This window comes from Vulpes lagopus, chromosome 6, assembly GCF_018345385.1.
Source record: "Vulpes lagopus strain Blue_001 chromosome 6, ASM1834538v1, whole genome shotgun sequence".
Taxonomy (NCBI): Eukaryota; Metazoa; Chordata; class Mammalia; order Carnivora; family Canidae; genus Vulpes; species Vulpes lagopus.
The window spans coordinates 24,307,495-24,328,954 of NC_054829.1; the positions used below are offsets into that span (position 1 = coordinate 24,307,495).

A 21,460-nucleotide genomic window follows, 5' to 3' on the forward strand; every position below is an offset into this window, starting at 1 on the left:
TAATCTGAGGTTCTACATCTAATTCTGTTTGAGGGAGAAGAAGGAGAATTTCCCCCTTATCTGGGTTTCCCAGTAACTATTTATTAAGATCTTACTATGTGTGTGTGTGTGTGTGTATATATATATATATATAATATGCCAGGCATATACATATATGCCAGGCAACATGTTACCCACTGTAGTTGCAAAAAATAAAAAAAATAAAATAAATTACTGCTTTGGAAGGTTTTAATGGAAAAGACACATACCTATAAACAATAATGTCATATGGTAAGTGATAAGAAAGCACTAAGTACAGGGAAAGAAAAAGTAAGGGTTCTAGAAGATGATACCTGCACTGAGTGTGTTATCAGTTGGAATCCTCAGGAAGTGCAAACATATTTAATGGATAATTGAGACTTTAATGAAGTGACTGTTTACAAAAGTGTAGACAGTATTAAGAGGTACCAATAAGGGATGATGAAGAACCCTGGAGCTGCATGGTAGGGAATCTTTACCCTTCCTAAACCTGAAGCAGCAAGGAGAAAGAATGGTTATCAGAAACCAGAGAAAGGTGATCCCTGGGTGGCTCAGCGGTTTAGCACCTGCCTTTGGCCCAGGGCGTGATCTTGGAGTCCCGGGATTAAGTCCCACATTGGGCTCCCTAATGGAACCTGCTTCTCCCTCTGCCTGTGTCTTTGCCTCTGTGTCTCTTATGAATAAATAAATAAAATCTTAAAAAAAAAAAGAAAAAGAAAGAAATCAGAGAAAACTTAGGTAATATAGAAGGCTGCCAAATAAAAAGGGAGCCAGGGAAAGCTACAATCCAATGTGGTAGACTGCATTACTGTTTCCAATGCTTCACTACCTCCTTATGATAATACATCCATGCCTTCTGCCTTTTACCATAGAGTTCCAGAGCTTTCTCCTTGAGATAGAGCATACTTCTTCAACCAACTGATACTGGCTTGTCATATAACTTGCTTTAGGTAGTAAAACATTAGCAGACCTAATTCAAGCATAAGCTTTAAATATGTATGGATGTTCTGGTTTGGTTATTTAGCATTCATGTTTCCCAGCATGACAAGTCCAGCCACATATAGTCATTGCTCCTCTGATGGAGTTCCCAGGATAAGATACACTGAGTAGATACAAACCTAACTTAAAGCCTGGAGACCAGCTGAGCCCAGGTTAGATCAGCTAAACCATAGCCAACCCCCAGCCCCATAGCAAGAAATAAATGTGGTAAACCACTGAAATTCTGGGGCTGTTAACAGTATTATCATGATAAAAACTTGACTAATACACTATCTCATTCACCTTTCTCCATTCCTCTGCTAATGCCTCCTATTGATCAAACCCAAAAAAAACCCTGATGCAGTCCATAAATAAGCGCTAGAGGAGCAAAAGGAAAATTGTGTATGACCAACCATTCAAGAAAAGGTAAGGATGAAATCTCTGGCAAAGACACCGGCAGAAACAGAAACATGGAAGCAAGGAATAACATAGCTTTGTGCTGAGAACTCCAAGTATCTAAATATCATCAAATGTGTGAAGTTGACACAGAGAGAAAAGCTGAGGCTATAGAATATTCTAAAATCTTCCATCATAAACCAAGGATTCCTTCAGTAGAAAGGTTTCCCAAAGGCCAAACTTGATCTGTCGTAACAGGTCCACACTTTCTTAATCTTGGATAATTAAACATCATAATCTTTAAAACACATTATGAGGGGCACCCCTGGGTGGCTGGCTCAGTGCGTTAAGCATCTGCCTTCAGCTCAGGTCATGATCCTGGGGTCCTGGGATGGAGCCCCGAGTCAGGCTCCCAGAACAGCAAAGAGCTTGCTTCTCCCTATTCTCCCTGTTCATGCTCTTTCTTGCTATGTCTCTCTCTCAAATAAATAAATAAAATCTTTAAAAAAGAGAGAGAGAGACTTTATAATACTTCATAGAACAGTATATAAGCAAAGAAAAAGGAACATTTGTAATTCTAAATAGAATGCACTAGTTCATTTACAGAAAGACAATCAGACTTCCCTGGTAGGAGACAAAAGAATCAAGACCCTAGCTGCAACATACATGGGAGTATACACACACAGCCTCTAGTGACACCTAGCTCCCTCAGAATCAGAAAGGGACAGAAGCGCTCCTGGGTGGCTCAGTGGTTAAACATCTGCCCTTGGCTCAGGTCGTGAACTTGGGGTCCTGGGATCAAATTGCACATCCAGGCTTCTCACAGGAAGCCTGCTTCTCCTTCTGCCTATGTCTCTGCACTTCTATCTCTGTGTCTCTCATGAATAAATAAACAAAATCTTAAAAAATTAGAAAAAAGAAAGGGACAAAAATGTACTCACAACAATCTCCACCATAGGAGGAAGTTCAGCAACTCCATCCACACCCACAACTCTGAGGCATGGGTGAGATACCCTCCCCCATGATCTCTCTCCAAAATCAGAACTTGGATCCTGAGTCTCACAGTTCCAGGATTCCTCCAGTTACTAGGAAGCCTATCTGGATCAATCTGGACATTTAGCCATTGTGCATTGTCCTTCAATCACTTAACCCTTAAAGAAAAATTACTAGGTCACAGAGGTAAAAGGGACTTTAAGACATTTACAAATCCCTTATTTAGATTAATAGAACTAACGTCCAAAGAAGCTATATGAAACTATTATTGGTACAAAATTAGTGTGGTCCTAGCAAGTCCACAGGACAAAACAAAGTTTCAGATTACTATTTAGGTTGTAAAAATAAAGAACTGGTAATTACGATATCCCAGCCTTATTCACAGTGTTCTATACTAAACTTTAGGAGTTTTAGGGCAGGGGGGTGGGGGTGACTAGGTGGCAGGCACTGAGGTGGGCATTTGACAGGATGAGCATTGGGTGTTATTCTGTATGTTGACAAACTGAACACCAATAAAAAATAAATTTATTAAAAATAAATAAATAAAATAAACTTTAGGAGTTTTAAAATTAGAAAGAAGATGTTTTCTATAATATATTAAGCTAGAACAATTAAGCTCATTTATAAATAAGGTTATAAAAATAATTTCTTATGTAAAATGAAGAATGTTTTAATATACAATAAAAGAGTATAATATAGAAGATACTTTTTGGTGCTAATAAAATTGGCAACTTCCCAAAGTCCCATCCTTGACACTATATTCCCCTAATCAATGATTATTAAAGTCTGAACTACCTGCATAAAAATCATTGCAGATACTTGTGAAAAATTCAGATTCCAGGGGCCAACTCTAGACCTATTTGATTTCTAGGAGCTCAGGAATTTTAACAGGTGACTTTTATATGCTCTGAAGTTTGAGAACCATTGCCATAGACAACCACCATCTTCTCAGTAGGTCATTCCTCTAATCATTAGAATCTTCCCAGAAATACTGAACCAACCTCCCAAAGCTGGGATCAAGATTACCTTGCCTTCCTTCGTCGTTGGTAAAGAGTCCTGTGTCACTGCTGCTACACACGCTGCTGGTTTCACTGGAAAAAGAGTCAAACACAAGAGAACATATCAGTCCTATGAAAAACAAAGCGGTGCCCTTTCTTCTGGTTTTCAAATTGAACATCCCAAGTTTCCCTAATTTCACTCCAGTTCATTAGCCAATGAGAAATGTAAATTTCACACTCAAGCCATAGAGGAAAGCTTATTAAAGCTTTTACTTATATTTCAAAGTACTTTATAAATATCTAAAGTCACAGAAGTAGGGGATCCCTGGGTGGCGCAGGGGTTTGGCGCCTGCCTTTGGCCCAGGGCGCAATCCTGGAGACCCGGGATCGAATCCCACATCAGGCTCCCGGTGCATGGAGCCTGCTTCTCCCTCCGCCTGTGTCTCTGCCTCTCTCTCTCTCTGTGACTATCATAAAAAAAAAAAAAAAAAAAAAAATTTAATTAAAGTCACAGAAGTAATCTCAACCTGGCTAGGTATATCAAACAACACAAATTTAAAAATTTACCAACCCATTTTATTTTTAAATACTGTCAACTATCAGTTTCAAATGAAACTATACAACTTTAAGACATCTAACATATATCAAGTTTTCTCCGCATTTACACAGTGGCTAACAAAAATCCATGAACAGGAAAGAAAGTCAATATGACCAAAATTATGTTTTCTAAATTTAATGTCTCCCTGATATGAAGTGGGTACAACAAAACTTATTTTCAAAACAGAAGGTTAAAACTAAAAATATAAAAACAAATGCCATGTGAAACCCATTGAAATAAAAACTTTGCCCTATAGAATTCTGCTCAGTTGGCTTCATTTCCCAACCTATTGCTAACAATTGATTCTGCCTCTTTGGATGCTGTATTTCTTTTGCCTAATCGTCATTAAATTTGATTGATCTGGTTCAAGAAAAATTTCTCTATTTTTTACATATATTATATAAGCTATTTCCTTGATTGGAAGTGTTTCCTTCCAAGCTAGTCAATTTTTTTCACCTACTCTACAAGATGGAAAAAAACCAAAGCAAGGAAGAAACATTATCATACTGTATAAGGAATAGGCTTGGCAAAATCCCAGTCTATATTTCTGGAACAAAAATATGAAAATATTTTGTATTTTGCAACATTTCCAAGTATCTTGTCAACACTATATCCTTAAAATGCTGATTAAATTAAGTAGCAATGCTTTCCTCACTTATCTCTGAATAGATCTATAGCAAGAGCCAATAAAAAATACTCGATTTCTTTAAAGATTCTTTCATTTTATTTGCTATAGCAAGAGCCAATAAAACATACTCGATTTCTTTAAAGATTCTTTCATTTTATTTTCTTCTGTACTTGTAAGTGGGAACTTTCTCACATGTCATTCCAAGAAATGCCCTACAAAACTATACTAGATTTTGATGGATTTAGAATCCTCAAAGAGCTATAGTTAAATCCAGAAGACATCCCCACTGAGTTCTGCACTCTTCCTACCTCTGAGTTCAAGGAACTGCACCTCTTGAATATAATGGTGTTATTTTTGTGCTTTTGGAAAATTCCTAAGAATATCAGTGGTCTAACTCCCTTGAATTCTACTACACATTTTCTCATATTACTACTTTATTATCCTCCTCTGGCCTTAAAGATAAAGCATATTTGACATTTTTTAACTCCTCTTGAGAGTAAGGAAAGCTTAAAAAGTACATTAGACCATCGAACAAATATTCTATCCCACCATCATGTTATTTACTTTAGCAGTATCACTAACTGAGATTTAGTGATCAGCAAACAACAGCCCGCCATCTATTTTTGCATGACCTGTGAGCTAAGAGTGTTTTTTTACAGTTTAAATGACTCGGGGTTAAAAAAAAAAAGGAAAAGGAAAAGAAAAAGAAAAAGAAAAAATATTAAAGAGTATTTTCTGACATGTGGGAATGATATGAAATTCAAATTTCAGTGTCCATAAATAAAATTTTATTGGAACATAGCCACAGTTATTCATTTACATATCATCGATGGCTACTTTCATACTACAACAGCAAAGTTGAGTAGCTGCAACACAGAACATATCACATACAAATCCCTAAAATACTTACTATCTGGCTCTTTACAGAAGTTTGCTGATCCCTGCTCTACATGTATTACAAGTTCTACTTGAGTATTTAACAATTTAAAAAAACTGTTTGCTTTATTACCAAATCTATCAATTCTTTTCCCCATTCATTTCCAGCCACTTATAAGTACTACAAGATACAGTGCTTCCTTGATCCTTTTCACGTGGGTTCCATTCTCTCCTCGTATTCTAAGCAAAGGGGACAAGCTCAAAGAAATCCAGATCAAGAAAGATGTTGGTAACCTGAAGCCTTCCTGTCAACTGTACATTTTCTATTTTTCTCAACAGCATTTAAGAAGACTCATTGTTTTTGAAAATGCTTGGATTAAGCTTTGTCTAAGCTTTCCATATATAGTTAATTTGAGGAATGGCAATGATGTCACAGAAATATCACCAGGATTTTAAGGCTATGAGCAAGGGAGATAGGTATTTTCTTCATAAAGAAAATAATCTGTCTTACAGGATGCTAATTACATAACAGTATCACCAGTCTACTGGTATTTGAAAATGACTATTTCATCAGATAGACATTTGCTAATTCTATTTATTCCCTCAGAAGGACTTGCATTATGGAAACCTAATCATATGTAAGAAATTGTTAGCATAATTTGATGAAGACAAAAGTGGGAACTTCACGGCTGGAAGTCTGCACATAAACACTATGATACATCATGCAAAAATGTAGTGCTAGCTAGAAAAATAGAAGCAAATATTTCCCCTTCCAAGTTATAGGCCAAAGTTGGCCAGTCTTGCAGACTTCATTCACTTCTGGCTCAGAGATCATGACTTCTCTGGAAAAAAAAAAATCAGATTAGTGGAACTTTAATAATGATTTAGTCAACTATAAAATGTTAAGTTAGCTAAACAACAGAATGTTTACTATTTTATTAAAACTAAGCTCCTATCTTTCAATAAACACAAGTTTCTTTTACACTTTTATATATAGTTCACAAGGTCAAAAAGTTAAAAGATGTCAGGATCCTACATGTTCTTCCTATTCCAAAATCTTCAAATTTGTTTATAAGTTTTTTGCTATGACCACAAGTAGTGCCTTTAGTGTCCACTCTACTTGTGGTCTTCCAAAGCTTAGTCAGGAAGACAGAAACTCAGCCTTTGTTAATCTTCAGAAAAAGTAACTAGACAAAACCCACAAAGATAGCAGGTATGAAATCTTGTCTTTTCCCAAAATGGCAGCAACTCATACAGGCATCAATGCCTCCTGTCTTTGGCTTGGGAGCTGTTCTGTACTCCCTATTCTCACATGATTCTAACTATAAATAGTTTGCATACAAAAAATCTTCCTAGGATCTCTAAAATTTCTAAAAATGTATTAACCCTACAAATAATTTATACAACATTCAAAAAATTCAATCCCAAATTGGGGCAGTAAGTTTCTCACAGAAAAAGGAGGAAGAATCCCCACCCCTATTTCTCCTAAACTTTTACTCATTCACTTGGTAAGCATTTATTATTTACCATACACCAGAAACTGCTCTACCCAGTACTAAAACTAACAAGAAAACATGTCAATAACAATATCAAGGTGTACATTTTATTAAAAACCTAGTCTAGACTCTGGGAGAAGGCTGTGAAAACAGAGAAGAATGCTTTCCAAAGAATAATACTCTGCAAAGGAGGTGGTCAAGCCTACATTTTAACCTTATGACACTGAAAAACCACATTTCAGAAGCCAAAAAACATCTCAAAAGTACTCCTGTGTGAGTAAAAATAGTTACAATATATCACACTTCTCTACAGTGGTTTTCACTAAAAAATGTTCCCACACTTAATTCAACAGCATAGGCACCAATTTAAATAAGACACAAATAAAATTAAAGCCTGGGTTTTAAACCAATTGTGTAACCTTATTACTATAACATTGTCAGAAAAGCAACTGAACCACATCCAACTGAAATAATGGATATGTAAAGACAGTCACCCCAGATTACAGTTCCAGAGACTTTCCTCCCACAACATTTTATAACAAAAACTTTTAACATATGAAAAAGTTGAAAGAAGTTCCAGTTACCATTCATACTCCATCACATCACCTATTGCACATCACACATTACAACTACTATTTTGCTTTTTCTGTTTCATCACACACCTATACATCTAACCTTCCCACCCAGATATCTTTACAATTCAAGGCACTTTTGGCAGACCAGATGATTGGGCATGGCATCCATTCTCAGAGAAGTAGATTATCATAGGAATCAAGCTTAATAAAACACTATTGATACCCCACATCCACTTGAATAATTAATTCCAGGACAAACACTCTTAGCTAAACACTGCAAAGCTTGGTATGAACTTTAAAATGCAATCACCTGGGCGGCCTGGGTGGCTCAGCGGTTTAGTGCTGCCCTCAGCTCAGGTCATGATCCTGGCGTCCTGGGATCGAGTCCCATGTCAGGCTCCCCGCATGGAGCCTGCTTCTCCCTCTGCCTGTGTCTCTGCCTCTCTCTCTCTCTGTCTCTCATGAATAAATAAATAAAATCTTAAAAAAATAAAATAAAATAAAATGCAATCACCTGAACTGCTCTTAAAGGAGCAATTAAAGGGTATTTTTTCAAGTTAGCAAAAACTCTCAGTTATAAAGTTTTTAAAACTACAGTATTTTTATTCTACAGAAAAGATCAACGTTTCGGTCTTATTTAGTTCCCTAAATATTGAAACTCATGCTTGTTGGTAAAAGCACAGTCAATGGAGTGAAAACCCCATCTCAGTACCTAAAAACATCAGCACTAGCTCTCAACTCAAAGTCAATTTTACCCCCTTTATCCCCCCACCCCCACCCTTACCCCCCTCTGCATCCACAGGGTCATTTGGCAATGTCTGGATAAACATTTTGTCAGGACTTGGGAGCAAAGGAGGGGCAAGTTGGTGTCCTACTGGCCATCTACTGGGTAGAGGCCAGAGATACTGCTAAACATCCTACAATGCACAGGACAAGCCCTCACAACAGAGAATTATCTGGCTCAAAATGTCAGTAGCATCAAAGTTGAGAACTCTCATCTATACTGAACCAACCACAGGATGGAGAGGGCAGAGCATTATGTTAAGGGAAATACCACTTCAGAGGAAGAGAGGAGGCTGTGCACTTCTGCTGGATAAAGTCAGCCTTCAGGGACAGAAGTCAACATCCCATAATAGCAACAATGTCATTCTCATGTCAGGGCCTCAAAGAGCCTGAGGCCTCTGGATCCCAGGAATCATGAGAAGGTGGCCGGATGGACCTTCAGGCCAACTGATAAAACTGCAACTGCTCAAGTAGTACAGATCACCCCTCCCTGCCTAGCCCAGGTAGAAAGAAGATGTTACAGAGAAAAGAGAGAGAGAGAGATCCAGGCTGCGAAAGGAAAGATCTTGCTCTTTTCAATGTCCTCAATACCTAGCAGAGTACCTGGCACACAGCAGGCATTCAGCAAATGTTACATAAATGGAATGAACTCCTTCAGATCAACTCTACTGCTTCCCCTTGCATGGCCTTCGCAGCATGCCACTTCAATCTAATCCTACTTCCTGCATGTGAAAGGCGAATGGGCTGTTTTGAGGATGTGATGACATGAAGCATGTGAACCCACGCTGCGAATTCTAGAGCATTACATAGAGGCAAAGGATGAAAGATTCAAAAGCTACATCTAGGGAGCTAATTCTGTATGTGCCCATTATTATTATTTGAGACATTAATAGTAATTTCCTGACAGTTTTTTTTTTATTAAAATGGTAATCTCAATTCAATAGGGCTCTCATTAATACTTCAAAAAGAAAAAAATGCTATGGTAATCAAATCTATTTTCATTTTGAATGGAAAAATAAATGTGGCCTATGAAACCTAGTATTTTCTCTGGGTTTCATCCAAGAGAGGCAGACACAGCTCTAAGCAGATATCCAAACTACATGTGTCTCAAGAAGGAGTTTGGCCTTCGAATTGAGTTTAAGAAAATTATCAATATAACTGTGCCTTGAGACTACTGTAGCCAGGGCCATCAATTTGACTGCAACAATGTAAGTCTGAATCTAAACCATCCAGCTAAGCTGCTTCCAGATTCTGGACTTCAGGAACTGGAAATATTTATTACTTAAAGCTACTAAACTTTAGGGCAGTTTCCTTCTGCAGCAATAAATAATACTGCATTTTTATGAATTCTTTTTTGAAAATAATTCCCTACTTTCTAGCCCTAACAAGAAGCTTCTAGTTTCCATAAGACAAATCTCTCTGAATTCTCATAATGGGGAAGAAAAAAACACAGCTTGTCCTCTGCCCTGACAGCTTGCTGATTCTTTGGTATTCCTAATCACAAAGGACTGTAAATTCAGAACTAAATGAGAGTAGTTTATACCTATCTCAATTAAAATAAAGAGGTATAGAATTAGTCTATCACCTATAATCACAAGGTAAGTTAACACTTCAGTTCCTCACCCACTGAATTTTTTTTTAAGTAGGCTCCACTCACCACTCTGAGATCAAGACCTGAGTTGAAAAATAAATAAATAAATAAAAATAAAAAAATAAAAAAATAAAAAAATAAAAAAGACCCGAGTTGAGATCAAGAGTCAGACACTTAACCAACTGAGCCACCCAGGCACCCCTTTTTACATCTAATTTGAAAAGAAACAAGCAGGATAGAGTTTAGGGCCTATACCATCATGTTAAAACATTAGAGGTTTTCATTTTAATTTTTTATTAAATAATGCATTTAACAAAAGTTTAAAATTATCTTAGAATTCAGAAAAAACAAAGGAAGTCACTCCTAAACCCAGAGCCCAAAGACATCTTTGCTCAATTTTTTTCCTGGATCAAGGTGATACATTTACAACCATATATAATCAGACTTCAGAGTCTAAAAGTAAATATGACTGAGGGAGAGGTTTTTCAGAGAAATATCTCACATCAACTGCAAAATCATTCTCACAGTAAGTTATAAGTATGTGTAATGAAGGAGTCTTTTCGTTTCATTTAGAGGAGACCATGAAAGAAAACCACCTCACTGGTTTCACAGGCTCATTAACTCAGCCCCTGCAATCAGGTACACTTTGTAAAGAATAATTTTCCTCACAACTCTTCTATTGTGCAGGGGGGCTGTGCCTTAGAGAGACCCACCCACCCTTTTAAGACTTACCTTTCTTTAGAGCTAAGAGTGATTCATCTTCAGTTAGATGAAATGTCTTTTCAGAGTAAATTTTTAAAGAGCATATATTCTGAGACCTGAATGTCTAAGAATGTCTTTCTGCTGCCTATCTATATGAAATCTATCTTGGCTATATATAAAACTCAGGGAGGAGTGGGAGAACAATCTGCCCCCCCCCCACTCCAAATTCTACAGATAACTGTAGCCCCTCACATTTAGAACTGTAGGGATAAATGCTGGCCTTGTTTTCATCCCTTTTGAGATTGTTCTTTATACCCGTTCCACCCCCACCACCAATGCAGAATGTAAAATTTTGCCAGGGTATGTCCAGGTAAATGTCTTTTCATTTGTTTACCATTTTAATCTTTATACTTAATTTTTTCAACCCAGGAACACTTTTTCTCTTTAGTTGTATTCTTAAAATCGTTATTCTATTCTAATGCTTCAGTGTCTTCCTTTGGAATATTCACATACTTACAGACTGGCCTCTGTCTTCCAGATCTATCCACTTCTCTGTCATTTTCACCACCTCTCTGCATTTTGGGAGGGCTTCCAAAGTTTTCCACATTAACTCGATTTTCAGCAAAATGAACTGTCCTATTTTAACACTGCAGTTACATTTCAAATTTCCCTACAATTCTCCTCTCATACTACTGGGTTTTCAAATAGCCACCTTTCTGTCCTTACAATTTAAGGCTCCTGTTTCAAAGTAAAATAAGTCAGTCAGAGAAAGGCAAACACCATATGAGTTCACTCAGATGTGGAATTTAAAAAAACAAAACAGATATACATAGGGGAAGGGAAAAAAGAGAGGGGGCAAACCATAAGGGACTCTTTACTATAGAGAACTGAGGGTTGCTAGAGGGTAGGTAGGTGGGTGGGGAATGGGCTAGACAGGTGATGGGTATTAAGGAGGGTACTTGTAGTAATGAGCACCACGTATTATATGTTAAGTGATGAGTCACTTCCTGAAACCAGTATTACACTTTGTTAACTAGAATTTAAATACAGACTTTAAAACAAACAAACAAAACCAACCAAACAAAAACAAAGTGGCTAAGTCTTCTTGCATCCTAAAGATTTTTGAAAATGTTCTTCTGGTTTCCACTGGCAATAATTTTCAAAGATGCGTTTTTCCTCTCAACTTTTGAGATGATGTTCCTTTTCCCTTATTCTGCAGGCCTTGTTCAAAAGCCTCTTGTTGAGCACTGGTTCACCTAGAATCTGATTACTTGTCAATAGAAAGGGTATGTAAATTACCCGATTCCATTCTCTATTTCCCTGGACGTGGGAAACATGCTCTTCTCACATCTACAACTGGCCAAGACTATGTGCAGAGCCCCTAGCCTAATAACTCAGTGTCACTGGTAGGCTTTTCTTTCATATAGCTATGTTGGACTAAGGATCTTCTAACTCTCATTGCCTTATTCTGATCCCATTCCAAGGGTCTGCGATATATAAAACATTATGATTTCTAGAATGCATCACTAAGAGTGATTTTTCCTTCTCTGCCCATGCCAACTGTAAACTTTATTCTTGGCAAATATATTTCCCAGGACTCAATTTGCTGTGACTACCTCTACCCCAAACACAAATAGACACATAGAAAACACTCATTTCCTATCCAACTGTACTCTGGAAGTTAAAGCCTCCAAATAAAAACTGAAAGATACAGATTGGGAAGTACAGTAGTCCTCCCTTATCCATGGCAGATACTTTCTAAGACTCCCAGTGGCTGCCTGAAACTGTAGCTAATATTTAACCCTATATATACCATTTTTTTCCTATACATACATATCTATGATTAATTTATAAATTAAGCACGGTAAAAGATAATCAATAAAATAATAAAATAGAACAATATGTATAATAAAAGTTTTATGAATGTGGTCTCTTTCTCTCAAAATATCTTGTTATACTCACCCTTCTTAGGATCATGTGAAAGGCTGAAATGCCTAAGAAATGAAATGAAGTGAGGTGAATGATGCAGGCATTGTGAGTGAGTACTAGCCTACTGCTACTACTTCTGATGACATGTCAGGACCTGATTGTGGGTAACTAAAACCACAGAAAGAAATGATGGATAAGAAAGGAATACTGTACGCAACAACACTCTAGCTCAAACGTCAGCTGCCTCATTTTCTGGCTGAAGTGGACCTTGCACTTTGAACAAAGGTCTGACCGTAGAGAAAGGATGAAGGCCCTCACTACCCACCTTCAGTGCAGGCTCAGCCCTGCTGATGTGGGCTTCCAACCGCACATCTATCAGCCTTGTGGCTTGAGGAAATCTTGGCAAGAGGCCAACTCTAGGTCCTAGGTTCTGGTAATGTGAGTTTACAATGTTTTATGTCTTCATAAGTATCTTAGTGGGCAGCTGATGCTGCTTATCAGATAGATGGCTTTTGAAAATACGAAGCTGCAATGACGCATTGGAATGAGGCTGTGATTGAAAAGAATGACAGAATCTCAGTGTTGCAGGGATCTGAGTGGTCACGCAGCGCAACCTCTCCAACTCTGTAATAACTCAGGACATGGTCACCAAGGCCCAGGCTCGAATCCCTTCAGTGACCTAAAAATCATTACCTCGTGAAACAATTCATTTCATTTGTAGAGAGTTCGAATTTGGGGATGTAATATTTTATACTGAGGCAACATTGAACTCTCTGTACTTTCTAGGAGTCCTACCTCTGTCCTCTGGGGTCCCACAAAATAATCCGAACATATTTATTTCAAGAAACAGATCTTCAAATACAGTAGTATCAAATCCACCTCCAAAGCTGCCTTAGTTGTTCCTAAGGATATACCAGCAGAACTGTGAATAATCCATGTAGGCACACTATGCCGGCTATTCAATATCCTCAAATGCAATAGTACCATTTCCAACAATGGCAAATGTACTCTTGGTCAGCATCCCCAGTTATGGAATACAAACAGAACCACCTCAATCTACTACATATATTCTTTCCCACAGTTCCAGTAGCCCCTGATTAATGACCAACACTTGCAAAGAAGGCTACTTACCTTAACCATGAAATAATGAATGCTATTGATCCAACAAGCTACTGCTATGGAGAATTACTGATCACCCAATCTTTGGTTAAAATGGTCCTCATTTAGCAATTTCTCTGTCACAAATACCTGGAGCAAAGCATGCTCATAATTAAAGAGTTTGGGAGAGTAAAAGTGAAAGGTGATGGACAGAGATCCCAGCTTTTTCCCATTTATTCTTGCTTCTGAGCTATTGTTTGTGTCAGAAGGGATATTGATTTTCTATAAAAATAAGAAAACAAGAGGCACCAAGGGGCCGCAGAAGGTCAGCCTGGGCTGGAGAAGGAGGGAGGAGGTTTAGCACTCTATCTCTGTCACTTGCCTTCTAAGAGAAGGGAATATTTTCTTTCCTGTGAGATTGGCCTCTAATACATCACTCAGGAAGGCTCCTGACTGAGACTTCAGGCCAACATCAAACCAGTTCCCTTATAAAAGAACAGAAGCTAAACTATATTCAAGGGAAACAAACAAATGATGTGTTAGTGAAGAATAGAGCAAAATCATGCTATGAATCACCTAATAGCTGCTATACAGACGATATGAATAAAGACAGAAACTAATTTTACAAAATAATTGCTCCATTTTAGAATGGAATGCACATACACAGGAAAATATTAAAATAATAATTGATCTTTTGCAGGCGTAAGAAACTTTTACATCATAACCACTTTCAGTTCCTCAGAACTCCTGAAGGACTGGTTGGCACAGAACTGAAGGAATAATAGAAAAAGTAAAGGAATTACTGGTCAAGCTTAAAACTATTCCATGGTTAATTAGTAAAGTTTAAGGAAATTAGAAATAAAGCTCTTTGGTTGAGACATACATTTTCAAACCTAAAACATCTGATACGCATTTTTTAAAAGAACTCTATCCACTGACAAGGCTAAGTTAAGCTTAATGATCAGCCTGATCCTAATAATTTTACCAGTAGGATCATACAGGCTGACAATCTTCAACACCACTAATAAAAAGTAAAGTTCTAGTAGCACCTGGGTGGCTTAGTTGACTGAGCATTCAACTCTTGATTTTGGCTCTGGTTGTGATCTCAGGGTTGTGAGATCAGGCCCTGAGTTGGGCTCTGTACTCAGCAGGGAGTCTGCCTGAGATTCCCTCCCTCTCACTATGCCTCTCTGCACCCACCCCCATTCTTGTGAACATGTGCATGCACTCTCTCTTCTAAAACAAATAAATCTTAAAAAAAAAAAAAAAAAAAAAAAGTAAAGTTCTACACTTGAGCTGTAGGTGAACAAACAGGCACATCTAAGCAGATTTATGAAAGAATAACCAAGAGTCTTAAAAATATCTGTTAATGCAGAAAAAAAGATAGGAAGATTTCTCACAAACCAACTCCCCAAAAATCATATAATATCCAAATTGTAAATTATTATCTACTTAAACACACACTAATGCTAGTCCTATCCACAAGATGGGTTTAATAATCAAGGCAAGATTTTAGTTCCATCTTACTGTTGGGAAGCTGAACATAATTTGCAGTCAACCTCTCTTTCTCCAAAGAGTAGATTTAGGAGGAAAAGGTAAGAAGCATTTCTGTTTTAACTACAGATGAATCAACAGAAGTCAAAGTATGTTTAAAACTCCTAAAAAATTAGATTCTAAAGAAGAATTATTCTCATTTTAGGTCTGCTACTACTCCATCAACTACTCCCTCAGAGCTTCAAGGACTTGGGCGTCCATTATTAAAAGAACTCTAAAGTCATGGACCAGGCAAAAAGCACAAATGGGGTATTTGTGAGAGAGAATACACAAGGTATTCTCAATTTGAAGAGAATAAATATTTCATAAGGATTGCTGCCTACTTCAACTTATTCAGGCTCTCAGATAACTAGAGTGTTTATGACAACCTATGTGCAATAAATGTGGGGGCGGGGGACTGGAAAGACTGAAGAACCTCACTGCTAGATTACAGACTCTATGCCTGGAACCATTCCTGAACTGTTATCTTAAGAGCAGACATAGTTAACAGTCCCTCACCTACAATGACGTCATAACAAGAAATTCTGGGAAAGAAATAAACACAAGCTATCACAGCAAAAAACAATTTTTAAAAATCACAATTCTCAACAGTAAATTATTATGTTTGATACTGAAACATATTTAAATGACCCAACCCGGGATCCCTGGGTGGCGCAGCGGTTTGGCGCCTGCCTTTGGCCCAGGGCGCGATCCTGGAGACCCAGGATCGAATCCCACGTCAGGCTCCTGGTGCATGGAGCCTGCTTCTCCCTCTGCCTGTGTCTCTGCCTCTCTCTCGCTCTCTGTGTGACTATCATAAATAAATAAAAATTTAAAAAAAAATAAAAATAAATGACCCAACTGAGGGTTTTGATATTGTGAAAGACTGTAATTGACTAAACATTTATTTGATTAAAAACATCTTGATAAGAAAACTTTTATAACCCAAAATTATGCATATAAATTGAGAAAATAGGACTTAGGATATACATTAGAAGAAAATGAGGGAAAGCAAATTATAAGCCTACCTGGTTGTGCAGACTGGCAAATATAAAGTTACTCAGAAAAACTGTTAAAGCTTGATTAAAAGTCGCCCATGAAAGGTACAGGCATAAAGATTAAGGAGCTTTTCCTATTACTGACATAGCTTTACCTCATAATTCCTAAGATTTATGTCTTTGTTTTTCAGACGAAATTCAGAAGCAAAGTCCTAAGAAAGGCCACACATTCTACGGTTGTAAAAGTTGCGATGAGACAGAAAAAGAGCCATGGAAAAGGCAAATTCAAAGGGCAGCAAAACATGGTTGTTACATATGAACCTTGGAATCAGGTTCAATTCCCAGTTTTGCTACTGGGTGACCGTGGGCAAATTATCTCAATACTATGAACCTTCATCTCCTCTTCTAAAATACGAACAGCAGGGCCTACCATACAGTGGAGTTCTGACCATTCAATTGGGACTACCAGCCCAAGAGGCAGCACCTACAAAGGCACTTGGTCTGATACTATGAAGGGGATGGGAACAGTGTAGGGATGCCATATATCCTGTAAAGCAGGGACACAAATGTTTCTGGCTCAATGGCATTTGGTGTAAGACTAATGGGATTCAGTACCGTTATTCTCAAAGCCCACCATGTGTTCAGGCGGCTTGAATGTCAGCCATAAAAAATAAACTCAGTGCAGTCAAACTGGAGGGAGCAGACAACAGAATGATAGCTAAAGCCGTAGCTAAAGCCATGACTCTTAAGGGGAAAGGCAGCTTACCAGGAACATACACAAACTCCATGTGCCTGGCACCAACATTTTCTCACATACACAAACACACACACCAGCCTCTACTGAGACCCTTGTTCTCACATCTACATATGATCTACATGGCATAAACTGCAGTAAATTGTTTTTAAAATAAAAGTCATGGTTATGCATGTGAGGTATGCATTTTAAACAATTTTTAGAAACAAATGCGTTTCATTATACATAGCTTTCTTGACATACGGAAATAGAATCAGGAATATACTGTAAAAAGCTAGAGACAGACCCTAGCAGATTGCTTAAAGGAGGGGCTACAAAGTCAGCATTACAGTGGCTAGCTCTGAAAGAAGGTTGAACTCCTCAAGACTATGGATTTGTACTCAGGGTAAAAATAACCAGGACAATCTCTGACTTAGTAAGGGAGATCTCACCATTCTGACATGTTCTCATCAGAGCCCTGTTTTTGTTCATCTGCTTCACACTCCATCCTTTCTTTCCTTCCTGTTTTGCTTAGGAAAGTCCTATTTTCTGCTGATTCACACAACCCATGACCTGATGAGGTCCAGGGAGTATTCTCCTTCCAGCGGGACAGGCGCTGCTTCTTAGCCGACTTGAACCTGCAGCCTCTCTCATAGCTCCAATCTGACACCTTGAGCTTCTGCTGAAGGCTGGCGGCCACCTCTGACGTCACTCGCTTCACCTTCCTCCGGCGCCGGAGTGGTCGACATGGTGCATTTTCGGTAAAGGAGTCAGATTCATGCCAAGAGTGTTGCTTACTCTTCACAATGGCATTGAGAGCTGGGTGCCGTTTGGCTACCATTGTGTCATCAGAGTCACTAAAGTTGGCAACAGGGGCCAATTCTCGACAGTCCTTAATGGCCTCATCGAGACTTGACTCAGAGGCCTCACTGTAGCAGCAGGTATGCTCTGCCAGGTGGGTGAAGTCTGAACGGCGCTTCCGGCCTCTCCTTTTGCGAAGCTGCCGCCTCTGCTGCCGAGGGCTCAGAGCCATCTCCTCCCACAGCTCACCAAGCTTATTCTGCTCAGATGTCTGCTCCAACGCTGAGGCTAAGTCATGTACCAGCTCATCCATGAGGCCACATCTGCCCAAAGAGAGTTCAGAAAAAGAAAAAGAAAACCTGAATAGGATCTGTTGTTTTAAGGTAAGTTTATAAAATACATCACGAGACTGCAGAGCCTATCTGACTTACAGAAAATAAAATCACCTTTCAACTGGCTACACTTAAGATTGTTCCTACCATCCTTGCTCCCTTAAGCCACTAAAAATAGGTGTTTGGCCCTTGTTAGGAACCTCAAGTCAATGTTCTTAAAGCACAAGAAAGCAAACACTCACCAGATCACAACTAAAATACTAGCAAAAACAAGCAAACCTTGGGAAATAAATCGCTCCTTCCCTTTTTCCCAATTAAATTTGTCACTAAACTATCTGATGATAAAATCCAAAAAGATTAGAGAAAGTCTCATTAGACAGGAACAGAAAAACACACAACTTTAAAATCATGGTAAAAGAACTGCTCCATGGTCTGGGATCCCTGATAAGAATGCTGCTAAAGAGAGGAGAAAGACAACTTAGTAACACACTTTAAGGATCACTGCTTGCAGTTTTAGTGATCCAAGAAATTGTAGTAACCCAGATTTGTATTCTGAATGGAAAAAAGAGACTAAGTCTGTACCTATTCTGGTCCCAACTACCACCTGGAAGCTAGAAGGAAAGGAAATTTATTGGATATATTGTATATTTTTTAACAATTAGCAACTTCTAAGTTCTTCTCCCAACCTTCAGAAAATTAAGTGATCATCCTAATTATGTGCTTTAGTATCAATCACACAAAAGGAGGATATAGCTGAGGCTGAAATGACAGGGATTGATGGAGTCCCTAAAATTTCTAGCTAACTGCTTTCTAAATTCTATTTTTGCATTCATTCTTGTCAAACCGTCATACATCAGGGGTCACTTCAGAGGCAAACCTTCCAAGGGATGCGGGCAGTAGGAGCAATTTCCAAAACGCCCTTTAAGAGGGAAATGTCCAACATAATTTGTACAACACCTTATTAAATACGTATTAAATTAACACCTCTTCCCTAGCCCTTGTGAAGCCTAGAGTATTTCAAGTCCATAACTAGAATTTAAAACTGTGTGGCGCCACTCCGAGGCCCTATTTCCGTTCATGCAGCTTACCTTCTGCAAAGGGCTTTCTAAAACCTATTTTCACGCTGTCCCCATGCCAACGAATTCAAAGGCAAGAAAAACTGGTGGGCTGGCTTATCTGCCACATGGACGGGAGCCATGGGGACACCTAGTTCCAAAACTACCAACCACACAAAACGTCTCATCGTGGCAAAAGCCACAACAGCACAAAATGACCACTGTCCCTTTAGGCAATACAAAGTTAGTTTAAAACGCCCTGAAGGGGGTTTGGGAGACAACTACCCCTGAGACCAAAACAGATGTGGGGACAGCACATCCAAACCTACTCCCTTAATAAAGAAATAATGCTTTAAAAACTGGGGCAGAACTGTACACTTTAGGGGATCCCTGGGTGGCTCAGTGGTTTAGCACCACCTTCAGCCCAGGGCGTGATCCTGGGGACCCGGGATCGAGTCCCACGTCGGGCTCCCCGCATGGAGCCTGCTTCTCCCTCTGCCTGTGTCTCTGCCTCTCTCTCTCTGTGCCTTTCATGAATAAATAAATAAAAATCTTAAAAAAAAAAAAAAGAACTGTACACTTTAACGTGGAACAAAGTTACAGAACTTGCAGCTGTTTGAGCAAAATCCCTTCCTAGCCGAAGGGCTGCAATTCCAACAGCTGGGGACACGACCCTGAGCTCCCCACACCTTCAGTCCTCAGGTGCGCGCTCCAAGACGACCCCCTTGTCCAGCCAGCCCTCGAGGAGAGGAAAGGCTAAGCCACGCAAACACAGGGCCGGGAGACGGAGAGGAGTAAAAAGGGGCAGGCGCAGGGTCGCGGCGAAGGACGGGGGGCGGCAGGAAGCAACTTCTCATTTGGGCTCACCCGGGCAGGGGGGTCGGCCCTTCTCGGGCACAAACTAACAAAAAAAAAAAAAAAAAAAGCAAGTGGTGGCGACTACGCTCCCTCCGTGACCCAGGGTCGCAACATGGCCACACGTGAGGAAGAGCTGGGTTGGAAGGACTCCCCCCCCCCCCCGCCCCGGCCCGCCCCCGAAGACTAAAGCGAACACGGCTTGGGACACCGAGCTCACACCCTGTCGGCCTGCCCAGAAGAGCCAGAAAGAATAAAGGAGAAGAGGGGACTGTCGCCCCGGAGACGCCCGAACCTCACTCCCCGGGATGGGGGCGATGGGCCCTGGAAAACAAGGCCCAGCCACCCCCGCCCCTCCCGCCAACCTCCGGAGCCCCGCGGCGGCCACGGCCCCCGCCCCGGCCTCCGTCCGGAGCCCCGATCCCCGCTGGCGCCGGCCCCCTGGACCCCGACCCTCTCAACCCACTCCGCCCCCTCACCAGCTGCCGCAGCCACCTCCAATGGCCGCCGCTTTTGGGGCCGAGTCTCCCCGCCGGGGTTTCCCTTCCTGACCTCATTTCCGGTCTGGGCCGGAGGGGTGGGGCAGCGGTGGAGTGGGAGGGGCTGGCTGCTCTAGAGGGCCCGCCCCCGCCCGGCACTTCCGGTCCGTGGCCGCGCCCACTTCCGCCCCGCGGTGGGCGGGGCCTTGGCGACGCCGGGGGAAGGGGCTGGGGACCTCAAGGGGCGGTGGTTCGGGGCGGGCGGGCGCGCTAAGGGGCGAGGTCCGCGTCTGGGGCAGGTCAGCCCTCTCCAGGGCTTGGGGACGTCAAGACATTGGGCGGTAGGGAGGGACCACGGCCTCACCCTTGTTTGCTGACCTACTTTTACAAAGGGTGTGCGAAATTGAGAAATGCATCCTCATTCTTAACTGTGAGAGTGGGTCCAACTATAAGCCGGTACCTTTGCAGTGAATCAGTCTTACAAATACAAATGCCTTGAGCAACAAGGCAAGTACTATTGGATTATAAATCTTAAGTATAAAATTGATACCCATGAGTCTATACTGACATGAGTAAACTAATGAGATGAATACTGGCATGAACAAAGTAATAAATGGGGAAGGGGGATAAATCTCTGGTGCAGAAGAATTGTGAGGAATTTATGTAGATAATTCACCCTGCAGTGTAACTCCCAGCTCCTTGAATGTGGGCTGTGTGTAGTGACTTCCAAGAGTATGGCATGGAAAGTGGGAAAACGAGGATGGTGGAGAAATTAGACAAGCACTACCTCAGCCAGGTGACCAAGGTTAACATGAACAGTGATAAATCATGTGGACCCTACGTAGGCTAGATAGGACGTGATGAAAGTGGCATTTTATGTCTAAGATACTTTCCTTCCAATACACCCACTCTAATCAAGAGAAAAAAAAATCAGACAACTCCAACTGGGGGACATTGTACAGAATGCTTGACCAATATTCCTCAAAATTGTTAAGGGAAAAAAGTCAAGCAAAGT

The 21,460-nt window shown here is 40.1% G+C and overlaps 1 protein-coding gene across 4 annotated transcripts in view; it reads right to left on the reverse strand.

Moving 5' to 3' along the window:
* GPATCH2L (G-patch domain containing 2 like) overlaps positions 1–20,529 on the reverse strand; it is a 57,094-nt gene extending 36,565 nt beyond the window's left edge. For 2 of the 4 annotated variants that reach the window (XM_041758992.1, XM_041758995.1), the window contains exons 1-3: positions 19,801–20,382; positions 17,376–18,047; positions 3,412–3,476 (exon numbers count right to left, since the gene is read on the reverse strand). In XM_041758992.1, the coding sequence (XP_041614926.1) occupies positions 3,412–3,476; positions 17,376–18,037 (727 nt within the window). In that variant the 5' untranslated portion in view covers positions 18,038–18,047; positions 19,801–20,382. Of the gene's footprint in view, positions 1–3,411; positions 3,477–17,375; positions 18,048–19,800; positions 20,383–20,445 lie in introns of those variants that run through there. The other 2 variants (XM_041758994.1, XM_041758993.1) reach the window with 2 other exon arrangements.
* Between the last annotated feature and the right edge of the window lie 931 nt (positions 20,530–21,460).